This window comes from Micropterus dolomieu, linkage group LG15 (assembly GCF_021292245.1).
Source record: "Micropterus dolomieu isolate WLL.071019.BEF.003 ecotype Adirondacks linkage group LG15, ASM2129224v1, whole genome shotgun sequence".
Taxonomy (NCBI): domain Eukaryota; kingdom Metazoa; phylum Chordata; class Actinopteri; order Centrarchiformes; family Centrarchidae; genus Micropterus; species Micropterus dolomieu.
Genome location: NC_060164.1, coordinates 13,705,699 through 13,722,726, shown reverse-complemented (window position 1 = coordinate 13,722,726; position 17,028 = coordinate 13,705,699). Strand labels below are relative to the sequence as shown.

Sequence of the window (17,028 nt, the reverse complement as noted above, 5' to 3'; positions counted from 1 at the left end):
ACCAGAGGATCTTATTTATCACCATCTTGGAGTCCTTCAGGTGTTTTTTAGCAAACTCCATGCGGGCTTTCATGTGTCTTGCACTGAGGAGAGGCTTCCGTCGGGCCACTCTGCCATAAAGCCCCGACTGGTGGATTGCTGAAGTGATGGTTGACTTACTACAACTTTCTCCCATCTCCCGACTGCATCTCTGGAGCTCAGCCACAGTGACCTTTGGGTTCTTCTTTACCTCTCTCACCAAGGCTCTTCTCCCCCGATAGCTCAGTTTGGCCGGACGGCCAGCTCTAGGAAGGGTTCTGGTCGTCCCAAACGTCTTCCATTTGAGGATTATGGAGGCCACTGTGCTCTTAGGAACCTTAAGTGCAGCAGAAAATTTTTTGTAACCTTGGCCAGATCTGTGCCTTGCCACAATTCTGTCTCTGAGCTCTTCAGGCAGTTCCTTTGACCTCATGATTCTCATTTGCTCTGACATGCACTGTGAGCTGTAAGGTCTTATATAGACAGGTGTGTGGCTTTCCTAATCAAGTCCAATCAGTATAATCAAACACAGCTGGACTCAAATGAAGGTGTAGAACCATCTCAAGGATGATCAGAAGAAATAGACAGCACCTGAGTAAAATATGAGTGTCACGGCAAAGGGTCTGAATACTTATGACCATGTGATATTTCAGTATTTCTTTTTTAATAAATTTGCAAAAATTTCTACATTTCTGTTTTTTTCTGTCAAGATGGGGTGCTGAGTGTACATTACTGAGAAATAAAATGAACTTTTTTGATTTTTGGAAAATGGCTGCAATGAAACAAAGAGTGAAAAATTTAAAGGGGTCTGAATACTTTCCGTACCCACTGTATATTTGACTAATCTTTATTAGGTCGGATTACCTTTTGTGCAGGTAAAGACAAGCCCAACTTAATGTGTGTTTTTTTTAAATTTATTTATTTTTGCAACAGTGGGGTTTATAGTTTGTAGTTCATTGCAAATGAATGGGTGGGTCTTTAAAACCTTTAAAGAAGGCCTGATACCTTAATATGTGCCATTTTCAGTGCGTTCTTGCCTGGTGGACTGACTGAGCCACATCCATTAATTTGCTTATCAGTACACCTCATTGTGCATTATTACTATTACCTCAGGACATTCATGAATAATGGATCATGGACCATTATTCTTTTATTAAGTTAATTCACAGCTCTAGCAAATATTGCAGGCTTTTAGATGTACACCATGTTGCTTCGATGAACGTGGATGTTTTTTTTTTATTTAAGAAATAATTCCTGAGCATTTAACTCAGATATTATATCTGCGGTCATATTACATACAATTGCCTAGATTGTAAACATTTTTAAGTGACAGTTCAGGTACGTGCACACTTGTCAGTTAATAGAACTGTAACAAGAGTATAACTTTATATTGCATGATAAACTTGCTGACTCTTGTTGGCATTCTCTTATTTTCAACCATTTCTTGCTCTATTTAGGTGATTTTTTTTTTTTTTTTTTTTATGGTTTGCATTTCCTCTCATGTCAAGGTAAATTATTTTTAGTCACTGATTTAACCACTAAAAACACTCATAATTCTTACACATATTCACAAAAGGTCAGAATAACTGCAAAAACGAAGCAGTTGCTTCAAGTACACATGTACGATTTAAGTAAAATCTAGTCACTGATTCGCTATCATTAATTCATTTAATTCTTCTTGCATTAACGATCATCCAGCATTACTCAAACTGTTTAATGCATTCTGGATTCATTTTGTTTGACACGTAAGCATGTTTTTGCTCTCCTCCATTGTCTATTGTAGCAATTTTAATGTTTGACTACCTCATCTGGAAATTCATATCACAGTCTACTGTTCTCGTAGCTGTTTTATGTAGCAGTTTCTCTTGTACACAACCCACAGTTTTACAGAAAGAGCAGTCATAAAGGTGTTTTATAAGACATAAAAAAATCTGTTTAACCACATGTAAATATTTCAGTGTATCCTTGTACTTAATTGCATCCTGATATATTTAATGTTTTCTTTATCTCAATTTTTTTTCTTTTTGTGGTGGGGAGGTAGCTCTTTAGGGAGCTTGTTGTTCTGACAGTTGTGTCAAAAGCATTTCTGATTATCTCCTGCTTCGGAGAAACCTTTTTGTTCCTAAAGTAGAGGAAGAGTTTACTTCCCCTTATATACGTAATCAAATTGATGTGTTTTGGAGTTATTTTGTTAATGCAATATTTATTAATCAATATTTATTTCCTTAATTATTTTATCACTGAAGAACGTTACATGAATGTAAATGGCTTTAACAAAAGTAAAAGTTACTCACAAGTGTTTATAGACATAAATGGATAATGTGTAAAAGGTATATTTAACTGTCTTTCATGATAGATGTGAAGAAATACCCTTTACGATTGTCCCACTTTGTTCCTCCACAAGTTGGGTATCTTGCTTAGTAAAAAAAAAAAAAAATCTGAGGACAAACAGCTTTACACAACTGCAAATGCTGTGGCTCTTCAAATGACTAAAGAGTATCCCTGTCCATGAAATATATGTACAAAGTTTGTATATTTGATTTGACATTTACAGTGTATAAAGGAATGACACTGGGTATAGTTTGCATGATTGGACTAAATCATATGTGTCAGTAAGAAGTTAGTTGTATATGGTGAAGTTTATCTTTTAAGGGTGTTTTTATTAATACTGGAGTGTTGGTGTGTTTACTGTCAACAATGTATCAAGTAGATTAACTTGACCTGAAATATCGCTAAATCAGTTCAGAGTCTGGTTAATGGTTCACTGAAGATGTATGCTAAAATCTCCCATATGGTAGTTCATAATTCGCCAGATTATTTGTATCCCTAATGGACAGCATATTAACATTGTGGATGAGTTAACACAGCCATGATTGTGTGCTTGTGAAGTATTGTGGAGTTGAGTTGTAATTTGGTTTAATTCTGCTTGTTAGATTAGATTTAGTCATCTGGAGGAGAGAGGCAATGTACTTTGTGTCAGTTTGTTACTGCGATGCTAAGTGCAACAGGGAGCAAAACCCTCAGGGATAAAACACTTGCCACTCATTATTCAGGTAATTCACTTCACTCCTTAGACCTTGCAAGCAGGGATGTGAAGTTAATGATGTTAGCAAAAAAGAAAAATTGATCGGGTTGCAGCAAATGTTATTTTTTTAATCTCTAAAATTAATTTTTTAATCTTTTAAAAGTTACATTTGAGATATTTTGGCATGCTGTACAACATTTTGTGTTTGGAGCCAACGAAACCTTAGTACATCTTTTCACTGTTTTATTATTTTTTCTTTGTTACAAGATGAATGTTAATATAAACTTAGAGTACAGGTAAGATGTTGACCAATGCTATTTGATTAACACGTTTCTTTCTAGTTCAGTACCTCAAACAGCACTTATTTAATTTAAAAAAAAAACACACACCTTGATTTAACATTCTAAAACAGAATTTCTGAAGATATCAACAAAAAGGCCCAAGACTCTTCTCACTTACTGTACATGTAGCACCCACTCCTCCCACCTTTGAGGTGGTGGGAGTAGGTGCTGCATGTATTTACAGGTTACAGATTTAAATCAGGAAGGTTATAACCTACCTGATTTAACATTTTCAACAAAGTAAAAACTGGTATAAAAACTCACATTCAAACTACCTACTTGATCCATGATTTTTAACTTTGCAATATAGCTTGAAACACAGAGTAGATGCTACGTAGCAAGCTTAACACTAGATATTCCACTGTCTTTGCTGTTGCTCAAAGGAGGCAACGTCAAAAGATTTAGATTTCACCTTCACTTATATAAGTAGAATGGTACTGTATTTGGCAGTGCAGATTATTTACAGTTGCATACAAACATATATTTTTTTTGTTTAATTTGTTTTAAACCGCCATTAGTCAACACAGTATCAGAATTTTATTTTTGACTACAAGCTATTTCCCTTTTGATTACACATCATGACGTTGTGACATGTCACCTCAGGAATCCAGATGTGGTTTCATTTGTATGTTCATAAGGCATAAGATAAATATATTTTTGGCGTAATGTGATGGTATAAATGCTCCAAAGGTAGTGGAGGATTTTGTAATAGACCTACCTCACTGACAAAACTAAAGCCAAAAATACAGAAACATGGCCCCCTAGTTGACATTATTTTGTTTGCATTCGTACAAACAAAACCACACAGGTTTTAGAATAATTAATTTTGCATATGTTGAGTCACGCTTGATCTTTCTTTTACTGGTTAGGTTGTTTTAAATTGTTGAGCACTTGTATCTAAATGTCACCTTTGCACTAGCCATACATGAAAACTTGACAAAAAATATGTACTCTAAATTCCCTTCTATGTATTTGCTCTTTCAAGTGGTAACCATGTCTTTGACTTGTTTTAATCAATATGGGCCACCATTACTAAATGTGTAGTGCATGTGTGACATTTTCTTGATGTATACTATAACAAAAAGTACCACTGTACAAAGAATAAAAATGTAATAGCTGTAACAACGTAATTGGTCAAATTCACTGGATGAAATATTCACTTTTAAAATCACCTATTCTTCTAATAAATATGCAGTGATAAATCATTGTAATACATTTGTGAATTATTTCAAGTAAATATTCAGCTCTACCACTTCACTGTATTAGGTACATTTTACTGCTTGAATGTAACAATCAAATACCAGTCAATAGTATGAACCACTGTTGATGTGCATTTACATGTATTTTGTTCTCTTTCCCCTCAGTGAGTCTCCACACTTGGGTATTGCAAAGGCAAAAGACCTGCAGTCCACGTCCACACTGGAACAGTTCATGGCCAAACTCTGTCCCCACCACCAGAGACAGATAGTAGATGCCATAGGTTTTCTACAGACTGAGGTCAAAGCACTGGCATCTTCCAATACACAGCAAGACTCTACCTCGACCTCTGGGATCCAGGGAACTGCTTGTTCCACTGCAAAATCCAGCGCAGTCACGCCTGAGAAGTCATGCCCTGAGCTAAGGTTTCCCAATGAATCTACTCCCAAGTCAGAAGTCCAGGATATGTCCCATTTTATCCCAAGTAGCTGTGCAATGAAAAAAGTTCCAGAGAAAATATCTGTTACTGTTAGCCCTGCTTTGGATCTTCGCAGCCCTGGGTCAGGGACTAACCAGGCTTTGGTCAACCCCACTGCTAGTCCAGCGGATGCAGAGAACCGTCATGGTGATCATGCACCTCTTAAGATGAAAATCATGACCAGCAACGTTGCTGCTGGTAAGAAGCTGTCATGTGTGCTCAACGCCAACATTTCACTTCACCCTGAAACTGTGGAGGAAAGAGAGGGTAACTCAAATTCATCCAACAGAACAGAGGCTCACAGTGCTAGACTCTCCTCTGTGAAAAGACAAAATCAAGCTAGTCACACACATCAAGCTAGGCAGAGAGACACTCTCGGGCATGCCAAAGATACACCAGCAAAAGTGTTTTCAGTCCACATGACCATTCCTTCAGACTCTCCACGGACTGCCAGAAAGACTATCAAGGCATCCTCTGATCATCGGATCCGGGACTCTGCTTGTAGGGGAATGGTTGACCCTGATCTCGGCCACTGTGATATTGTTTTTATTGACAAACCAATCACTGAGTGTTTTAAGGAGCAGCAGCGTAGCATGATCCCACGTCGCAATGCACGAAAAAGCACCAGAGGGCATATGTATTCAGATGAAATCTGGGAGTTAAAAACTGTCCGTACATTGGCTGGGAGGGGCAACTGTCCCAATCCAATGCCAGAGTTGATCACATTGGTCACCCCAAAACAAATGCTTTCAAAGCCTGAAGGAGTACCACTTGTGGATATGCCTTTTGTCGGAGCATGCAGGGAGACCATGAATCAACAAATGTCCACAGAAGAGTCAGATGAGAATGTGGTACCAGGAACAGGAGATGTGGTGGAGGAAGCAGCCAGTGAAGTAGATGTTATAGTTGAAACTAGTCAGACGGATCAGTGTCAGAGCAAGGGGCAGTCTGTTCTTCCGTCTCCCATAAGGTACCCAACAGAGAACAAAGAAACAGATATGAACACAGATGTAGAACAGGATACTGCAGATACAGGGACACCAGCAGGAAGTGAAGAAAGTGTTGCTCAGGCTCCATTTGAAGCAGAAAAAGATAAAGCGCCTGAGGACATATGTGAAAGTGCCGAGCAAATAGTCGCAGAAACAGCCGAGGAACCATTAGAGAATATTACTGTAGAAGGTGGTGAGCCCCAGCTTTCATCAGATAAACTGCTCAACAGTGAACCTGTTCTCCAACAGAATAGCTCCCCATCACCGGTGAATCAAGTTGATGAAAGTAGAGAGGAAAATATAAGGGAGGAAATACACGATGAGCAACCTCAGGAACTTCAAACACAGATGCACAATGGTAACTTTGAAGTGTCAGAAAACTCAAATACCACAGGTTCAGCAGGGGAGAAAGAGAGAGAGCCAGAAATAAAAACATCTGAAGCAGTTGACCCTATTATGCCTTTAGAGACAGAAGATGATGATGATGACTATGACTTGTCCTCTAAGACACTTGACGCACTCTTGAAGGAATTACCCCCTTGGCGTAGAAAAAGAGGTACTGTAATTTCGCTGCCAAAGCGGTTAAGACAAACCCAATCACAGGTAGTGGGTTATGTTAATGGTAGACCCGTATCAGCCTCGGACAGAAGTCTGCGGCGCAGGTCAAGTAACAGCACCACGTCACCTAATAACACCCCTGTGAAATCTAGTCAGAATGTATCCAATAAGACTTCTCTTGATTCAGCTGTTGATACGACTTTTGAAAAAAACTATTTGGAGAATCTTCTACCTGAAACACACATGCCTGTAAAATCTAATGAGACTACTCCTGTGATTCAGCAGATGAAAGAGCCATCTTCTGCCACAGTTGAGACTATTCCTGTGATTCAGCAGGTGAAAGAGCCATCTTCACCATCAAGGCCAACATCTAAATTTCCCGCAAGGACCAAACAAATCCAGAAACAAAAGAGAGTTCAGAGAGATCAGGGTGGTTTGCCTGTCGTCTCTGATCAGCCTGTTGATGATCTTCAGAATACTGAGCCCAAACGGCAACTTAGATCAGCCGGCCAGAGGCCAGCTGGAACTCCAGCATCACCACCCAGATCAAATGCTGTCACTTATATTTCATCTCCAAAACCTACTGCTATCCATGTTCTTCCATCTACAGAGCACCTCCCCTCCCTTCCCCTTCCTTCTCCGTCCCCTGTTACCTCTTCTCCTCTAATCATGTCATCTCCCCATTCATCCTCTGCACAGCCCCAACAGAACACAGTCCCAGAGACAACCGTGGAGTTAAACATTGGAAATACTCAGCCAGTAAAGACCACCTCTGAAGAAACACAAAAAGGGGATAGTAGATTGCAGGCCAAACAGAAACTAAGGTCTGCAAAGGCTTTAGTAGATGACAGTAAGAATGAAAAACAGCAACTTAGCGGTGAGGAATCAAGTCCATTAGAAAATCAAAGTCCTGTAAAAACTGAAATGCAAACACAGGTTATCCCATTAAGAAGTAAGCGGGGTCTCCGAAAGGAGGAAGAAGCAAGTGATGTTGCTTTGCCACAGAAGCCAAATGTAGCGTCTTCAGTAGACAGGTCTGCAAGTAGAGATGACAGCAGTTCTTCCATATCAGACAAACCCACAAGAATGCCATTAAGGAGTGAAAGCAGTAAGCCTGAAATGTGCCACCAGTCTGTTACTCAGTCAACCCCAGTGGACAGCAAGAAACTAGCTTTGAGATCACAGAGATTCGCTGCACCTTCTACCAGCACTCATACTACAGCTGGAAGACAGAGTGATGTAGCTTCCCCTATCAGAATAAAGCCAGAAAGAATAACTAAAGCTCAGGTGAAGCCCCCTCCAGTGTCTGTTGCATCGGTGTTGCCCCACAGCTCAGCCATCCCCATCATTACACCAAGATCTGAGCCCCCAAAACAAACTAACAAATTTTTGGAGACCTTGACTGCAGAAGAAAACCAGCAACTAATTACAAATCTGAACATTAAGTATGATAAAATGCAAAAAGGTTGGTTGCAAATGGACAAAGATGGTCAGCCAGTGACAAAATACAAAAATAAAGCAGACAGGCAGGCAGCGATATGGAAAAGTAAACGCAGGGCGCGGAAAACAAAGTCTTTAGAGCACCAGAAATACTCACCAGTCCAAATGCTCTTCATGAAAGGTTTTAATCTCACCAGTATCTGTCGTTGGTTCCTTGAAACAACAGAAACAAAGTCCCTTGTCATTGTCAAGAAGGTGAATACACGTCTTCCATCAGAAACTCAGCTGTGCTTCCACAGCTCATCTAGTGCTTCAGGGACATCTCAGGGGGTATTTCCAAGCCTACAGGCAGAGCGCTTAAAGAAACATTTGAAAAAGTTTGCCATCGCCTCTCCTGTAAAGAGCAACCCCAAAAGTCAGAAACTGATTGCTAAAGCACTGGAGCAAGAGGCAACTGCAGTCAAAGGGAAAGAGAGGAGAGAACTTCCCAGTACTACTGAGACGTTGACTGAGTCACACTTCTCTGCCGCAGCCCGTGCACAGATAGGTGAATCCCAGAAATCCTCTGGTAAGTCAAAGAATCCAGCAAGTGCAAGGATCTTGAGGAAATACTCTAATATTCGAGAGAAGATGCAGGGTCAGCAAACCAATGTTAGACTGAAAGAGGAGAAAAGACTGGTTACTACAAAGTCTGCCGCTAAGTCAAACTTGAAGCAATCTCTAAAGGCACAGAAATCAGCCCTAACGGTCAGTAAACGAATGAAAGAGTCCGCAGCAAAAATGGAAAGAAGGAAAACATTGTCTGGAAAATCTACAAAGCATCCTGTTCAACAGAGGGCAGTCAAGGCTCAGGGCAGTAGTAGACCTCCAAGAGATACACCTAAAAAAGAGTTGCCAAAGAGATGTTCTCTACGACTGGGGCCACCTAAAATATCTGAACACAATCCTGTCGACACACTTAAAAGCAAGGTCGAGAATAAAAAACAAATGGAAGAAGAGAAGGTAGAGGTGGATAAACCTGCTGTGAATAAAGTGAATGCTGCAAAGATCCAAATAACGGAGTCTTCACAAAGCACAGTGGCTGAAATCAAAGGTACCGAGAATGCTGTCGAGACCCCGCTGCAGAGCGTGGATGTCAAGGTGCCCGCCTCACCTGACCAGGTATTAACAAGATCCCAGAGAAAAATGGAGGCGGCAGTCCCTTTGAGTGGGAGCCCCAGTCATGCTTCAAAGCGGCCCGCAAAGTCCATGAAAATACAAAATGCATCTCCTAAATCAGTCAGGAAAGCTGAGGAAGCCACTCTGACAAGAAGTGGGGCTTTAAAGTCCCCTGCAAAGAGAAGTCGGGCAGCCTCGTTGCCACGCAGTGCAACAAAATCGGCAACCAAGAGAGGGCAGACGCTTTTAGAGGCCCCGGCTAAGCGCACCAGGACATCACTTTTAAAGTAAAATGGACCTGCAGAAAGAGTTTGCGTTTCACGAGGATTTTGTGATTATATTTGATCTGGAATATATTCAGAAGGACCGAAAATATCTATTTTCTACTCTCTGAGAAAACTTCAGAGGAGACCTTTTTCAGGAGGCAAATATGTGAAGAAGGAACAGATTTTTGAAAGTCATTCATTTATGCTTTTGTAAAGCTTCAGTGTGAAAAATGCAAATGTGATGCTGAGCGTTTGCTGTGTTCAGTGACTACAGACATGTCCTACATGATGTCTAGCAGATGTAGTTGCTGTTTGGCTTTATGTTTCAGCACTCTACGAGACGGCTGGAGATAACAATAGCCTTTCAAACCTCATTTTAAAAGTTGGGATAACACACATCAAACTTTGATACAATTATCAAGGTCACATTAAATTCACTCATTCTGTTTTGTTTTTTCTCCTTTTCCATTTTGTATATATGTATTGTTTTAGATGATGGCATGCATTTACTGTCCAGAGAGCCTGCTATGAGAAGGGAGCTCATTTTGAATAACATTTTTACTCGCAGCAAGTAGGCAGCTTGTATCTCCAGCCTGTCTTCCAATCGCAACATTGTGAATATGTGACTGTTGTGACCAGGTGCCTTATTTATGAAGTGTAAAGAAATACAATGTAAAATGTGAAAACTCCTGTCCTTTAGTTATAACAGCTTTCTATTCCTGGAGAGGCAGTCGACATTCATTTTGCTTCACTAAGTGTGTGCACATTGTTTCCGTTCCGCACAGTATGTGCCTCGTACTTCATCTGTAAATTCTTATGTTGACTGAGGCGTTTTGATTTTCTTATTTACTCTCACCTTACAGGTTTATTTTCAGAAGCCCATTTCCCCAGAGCATTAACATGAAATTGTTATTATAGTTGTATTAGATGATAAAGCAAATACAAGCCTGAATTGTTAAAACAGACATCGTCGTGATCTGTATGTGTCATGACAAAAGTTTGTATTTTTTATGTTATGGGTCAGTTTTCCTTACCGTGTACCTCAGCAGTCACTTCTGACCTTTGCACCCATTGTTGTTTGCTCATAATAGTGACTTCAATTTGAGTATTTTACCTGCTTCTGCAGCATGTAAGTCTTGTTAATGTGGAGACAGTTTCTGCAACTCTTGCATTAGAGATGTTACCCAGAACTATATTTATGCCCCTGATCTTTGAAAATACTAACCCCATTCAAGACTATGTATGCACATTTAGTGTCTGTCAAAAACCTGCACTGAAAAACCATCTGAGAAGACTTTGGGATAACAAATTCCAGACAGCAAAGGCTTGAAAAGTATATGTGTATTTGGTTGATTAATATGAAACTGTATGGCATCATTAGCATTAATGGCACATTGCAGGGTGATAAATTCCTTCCCTGATTATTCACAAGTTGGATATGAAGTTTTTGGGGTAGTCCAGTCACACTTCTGAGTTGTGTATCCGTGTATGTTGCAGTTTTATTATGTTGTTTTTTATGTCATTGACTGTCAGGCAGATGTTCTCATAATGTGAAGTTTCTTAACTTCCACAGTAGTAATTTACATTAGTGTATTGTCAATTGTCATTTTTAGCACAGTGTTAATTTTTTTTTATTATGGTAATTTCTCTCTAGAGGGTAAATCATCTATAAATGTAAAGCATGTCCGTCATGTTTTTATTGTTATTTAAGAACTCCATGTAGGCTAATGAATTTAGCAAATCTAAAACAGCCCACCAAATATCCGACTTGAACATGTTTATTCTTTACAGTTGCTATTTAAAGAGTTTGATTTTGTATATTAGAAAGAAATAACTGCTTTATTTGTGGTAATCTCAAGAATGATACATCTTTATGTTAAAAACTTTGTATTTTTGCTGGAGTTGATATAAAGATGTTTGAATTTTATATTTGGTTTCTTCGCTCATTTATACAAGTGCTTTAATGTTATTTACCCAGACAAAGTTGAACTACCATTTTGTAGAAGGATCCAACACGGTCTTGTTATTACAAAGGAAGTGAACCAATTGGCAAAGTGAAAACTAAAGTACTCTGCATGCTTGAAAGGAACTACGTTGTACATTTCAATACAAAAGCTGTAGTTGCCTCCTGGCATGCCAGTGCCTCTGAGGGGAACATATCAATATACATGCACACCAGTACCTCAGATACCTCACAAGCGCTGACAAGACCTCTGCTCTCTCCACCTACAATTTCCATAGACTTAAAATGGTTACGCATGTGGCGTAGACAGTGTGTGTTTCATTTGGTATGCAAGCCCAAGCTGCCAAATTACTCATTTTGTTAAGAAAACGCTGTAAAAACCTGCATACCTAAGGTCAGGACGCTGCGTTTTACGCCATGAATTGCCATTAAAAACCTGTAAAAACGCACCTCCTTTTTATGGCGCTCTAATGAGGTACAGTAAAACGATGGCTTCTGAAACCAGAATGAAGAATCAATCTTATCGCTCATAGAACCACCTGTAGCTACATAACGCTGCAGACATTTTCTTGGCTTGACTCTTGCTGTGTTGCTGTCACACCACTCCTTGGGCTCATCTGAAGACCATGCTCAACCACCTGTAGTGTTGCAAGCCAGTGTTCTGGCCTATTGCAAAGTGCCTTCACTACACAAGCAGTGGACTGAAGCTGCATCAGTTGCACACAGCCTTCTACTGTTACTCATCCTCGATCTGGTAAGTAAGTACATTCTTTGTATCTTTCCCACATGCAGTGTGTGTGGATGAGGTATTTCCACCAAATACAGTAAAATAAGAATAAAAGCAACACAAGGCTACATTAGATAGACAAGACAGAGACCAGTGAGCTAGGTGCATTGGGGCAGGCTGTTAGTGTGGTGGTGTTGGCTTCAATGATGCTCTATTCTACCCTTCTTCCACAGGGGAGAAGAGCGCATGGGAAAGACGGCAGAAGCCTCCCTTAATCGTGAGTCTCCAACCTCTTTGAGAGTGAGGTCTACCTAAGGGAGGAAATTGTCATTGGGTCTTAAATTGATGCTTTTAGTAGAAAAACAGCGTCAAGCATTTTCAGCATTAGTAATTTTCATATAGCTACTGCGTTGAACCTCAGGACATGTAATAAAGGCTAGTCTCTATTCTTTTTTTGATTAATAACATTTCAGTATTGAATCAATGCGTGGTAATGTGATCTGAACTTTAGTCACCTCTGTCTTGTCCACGTTAAGAATAACAGAGTATCTCCACCAAACCTGCTTCTACACCTTCACCTGAGGTTCTTTCTGGTTAACTAGGTTAGGTGGAGTGCAAGTGCCGTTTCAGGCATTGTTCGACTAGTGCACAAATATTTACTGCCATTCATGAGAGCTAGGCAGTTGAGGAACCTGTGCTCCTGGTTGACTGTGCCCTCGTGGCAAGCCTGCCAGCTTTGTGAAAAGCTTTAGTGCAGCCAATGAAGGCATTTCACATGGTAGGGACCTGCCATGACCTGCCATACGGCTCATGGGCAAGAGTCCTGAGCACCACAGGAATCTCCCACTGTGGGACAGATTGGTAAACAGTTGGCCTCCGTCACCTCAGTCCCTGCAGAAAACAGTGTGAACAAACAACGACTTCTCACCAAAATCAACACAAGAGGAAATTTCACATAAATGGTGAAATGCAAATTATAGTTGGTAGTTCTCCAAATGAATGAAGTTAATTTGAAAACTACTAATTATAATATACATATTATAATGAGTACTTTTCCAAATGGACTATGGTGTATATTATAATTAGTATTTTCCAAATGGATTCTGGTTTATATTATAATAAGTGCTTTCCTAATGGACTTTGGTTTATGTTGTTATTATTAGTTTTCCAAATGGACTCTGGTGTATGTTGTTAGTAATTTTCCAAATGGACGCTGGTGTATTTTTTTAATCGGTGGTTTTCCAAATGGACTCTGGTGTATATTATAATTAGTAATTTACCAAATGGTGTATATTATAATTGGTAGTTTTCTAAATGTAATCTGGTGTATATTATAATAAGTAGTTTTCCAAATGGACTCTGGTCTATATTATAATTAGTAATTTACCAAATGGTGTATATTATAATTGGTAGTTTTCTAAATGGACTCTGGTGTATATTATAATTAGTACCTTTCCAAATGGACTCTGGTGTATGTTATTATTAATAGTTTTCCAAATGGACTCTGGTATATATTTGGTGTATATTATACTTAGTAGTTTTCCAAATGGAATTTGGTGTATATTATAATGAGTAGTTTACCAAAGGGAGTCTTGCGTATATTATAATTGGTAGTTTTCCATATGGACTCTGGTGTATATTATATTTAGTAGTTTTCAAATGGAGTCTGGTGTATATTATAATTAGTTGTTTTGCAAATGGAATCTTGTGTAAATTATAATTGGTAATTTTCTAAATGGAATGTAATGGGAATTTCATGAGAACCATCTTTAAAACACTGCCATGTAACTAATCTCACTAGGGGCCTCTAGCCTCTTGGGTATGGGGTCAATGGAAGGTAAATGTGTGTGATGCTTTAGCATATGTCCAGAGGGGTCATGACTTTAAGTGGTTTACCACATGTACCTTGGACATGGGTGTCTTTCTATAGATCCAGATTGAGTGTTCACTAGGGAACACTGAAAGACACCATGTTCCTTTGATGAGATAGTACTCTGACCCTGAGACTAAGATAAAAGCTGCATGAGCTGTTACACTGCAGCTCACTCGGATGATACTCTCTGATGTGTATGTGTCCTTATGAGTTCCTTCTGCAGAAGACTTGAATAAAATTCACGGAAAGACAAGTGTTTGCCTGAGCTGTTTATTTAAACACACTTTTCCCACCACAGGAATCTGGTGTATATTATAATTGGTAGTTGTCCAAATGTAATCGGGTCTATATTATAATTAGTAATTTACCAAATGGTGTATATTATAGTTATAATATACATCAGTCCCTTTGGAAAATTACTAGTTAGTAGTTTTCCATATGGAATTTGGTGTATATTATAATTGGTAGTTGTCCAAATGTAATCGGGTCTATATTATAATTAGTAATTTACCAAATGGTGTATATTATAGTTATAATATACATCAGTCCCTTTGGAAAATTACTAGTTAGTAGTTTTCCATATGGAATTTGGTGTATATTATAATTGGTAGTTGTCCAAATGTAATCGGGTCTATATTATAATTAGTAATTTACCAAATGGTGTATATTATAGTTATAATATACATCAGTCCCTTTGGAAAATTACTAGTTAGTAGTTTTCCATATGGAATTTGGTGTATATTATAATTGGTAGTTGTCCAAATGTAATCGGGTCTATATTATAATTAGTAATTTACCAAATGGTGTATATTATAGTTATAATATACATCAGTCCCTTTGGAAAATTACTAGTTAGTAGTTTTCCATATGGAATTTGGTGTATATTATAATTGGTAGTTGTCCAAATGTAATCGGGTCTATATTATAATTAGTAATTTACCAAATGGTGTATATTATAGTTATAATATACATCAGTCCCTTTGGAAAATTACTAGTTAGTAGTTTTCCATATGGAATTTGGTGTATATTATAATTGGTAGTTGTCCAAATGTAATCGGGTCTATATTATAATTAGTAATTTACCAAATGGTGTATATTATAGTTATAATATACATCAGTCCCTTTGGAAAATTACTAGTTAGTAGTTTTCCATATGGAATTTGGTGTATATTATAATGAGTAGTTTACCAAAGGGAGTCTTGTGTATATTATAATTGGTAGTTTTCCAAATGGAGTCTTGTGTATATTATAATTGGTAGTTTTCCAAATGGAGTCTGGTGTATATTATATTTAGTAGTTTTCCAATTGAACTCTGGTCTTTATTATAATGAGTAGTTTTCCAAATGGACTGTGGTGTATATTATAATTAGTATTTCTCCCGATGGACTCAGTTTTGAAATGGAGTCTGATGTATAAATACAATGTAAAAATATAAAATAGCTTGCAACATGAAATGGCAAAGAACCAATGAAAGTGTTTTGAGAGGGTTTATTTGCAATTTCAAGTAAGAATAAACAAGCTGATGACTATAAAAAGACTCCAACATGTGCAGCACCAGTCAGTAACTTTAACAACTTCTTGTCACAGTTTCTATTTAGCCAAATATTCCCTTGGGAAATTTTCCCTTTCTCTCCCTGTGAACATGACAAAAGAGAATGAATACTAAATCACGCCAGCATGTGTGCTAATTCAGCAGGGATGATATTACATGAGAAAAGTTGATCTACAGGAGAAACATATGTGAAAGCAACACAGAATGAGAGCTGCACTGCATTATATTCTGTAATACCTATATGATTTTGAATTATCACCTGCGACCTGTTTCCCTTTACATAAAAAAAGAAGACATTTTCATCAGAAATTAAAGTAGGAAAGGCAGAATGTCACCAGAATGCAGGAAATTAAGTGTTTAATGCTCGAAAATGGGGGGGGGGCTTTGATGATTTCTATAAAATACTATTATCATCACATCTTCTTCTTGTGACACCAGTATGGTGCATCGTAAGGGCATCGTAAAGCCCTCCCTAGTCTGAGCCCTTACGTCCCCACTACTTTTCAACACAAAGTGACGCCCTTGCATGTCGGTATCTTTCTCTTGTTGCAGTAGATGAATGCACGTTATCTATACATGTAAGCTTAAAAAAGACCCCTCTTGCACTGTCTCTGTACATTTGTCTGCTTGCATATCCTTCTCACCTTTTTTTTTTTTTTACCCCTGGCCAGTTTGCATGTCTGTTTATATCTCTATGTTGTGCGATGCCATATTGTCTTTGGAGTCACTGATGATCATTCAAGGTAGTGGTTTACTGGGACACATCATGGGAGTTCCGGTGGAGACATGTAAGATCACCTTCCTTGAAACACACAAGGAAACCAGTCGATCTCTCAGTAGCAAGAATGTGTGGAAGAAGATATTTACTATAATAGTGATAACCCACACTCCCGAACTTGTGTGCTAGACTTGGACTCCTTTCGGCTTGTTGAAGTGCATCTGTTTGTTTGCCTCATGGCAGAATAGCCGGGCTCCATTCTCCCTGAATTAGCCCGAAAAGCCAACGCTTTGGGCTTGATGTGCTTTCACAGAGTCCAGGCCAAGAAAATGGCTTCATTAATTTTCTTTGCTGTAGTGAATTCCTTCTCTCTTGATAAAAATCAGTCAGGACTCAGGAGTGGAATGTAGTAAATTCCCAGCTGACGGCCCATTCCCCAGTTTTGGCAGGGGGGGTTTGTCCCTGATAAACTCCAGACAATAACAAATATGTTACCTTGGAAACAACAGTTGACCAAAAAAATTATCACACACACACAAAGCCCATTTAGTACCTTTTCTGGAGCTTCCGGTCATATCACAATTATGTACTTTGCCCACTTACCATGGGATTGTATGTTTCTCTGAGCACTTCTTATCTGTGTTGGGTTAAACATTTTAGGCTTTTAAGTTTTGTCAAATGACAAAGAAAGCATCAAATAAAAGGGGAAAAAAGACAACACATTC

The 17,028-nt window shown here is 38.7% G+C and overlaps 1 protein-coding gene across 2 annotated transcripts in view; it reads left to right on the top strand.

The window, feature by feature from the left end:
* Nucleotides 1–11,397, top strand: part of wu:fc17b08 (ligand-dependent corepressor) — a 39,076-nt gene extending 27,679 nt beyond the window's left edge. For both annotated transcript variants that reach the window (XM_046070383.1, XM_046070384.1), the window contains exon 7: nt 4,749–11,397. In XM_046070383.1, the coding sequence (XP_045926339.1) occupies nt 4,749–9,495 (4,747 nt within the window). In that variant the 3' untranslated portion in view covers nt 9,496–11,397. The remainder of the gene's footprint in view (nt 1–4,748) is intronic.
* Nucleotides 11,398–17,028: the final 5,631 nt, after the last annotated feature.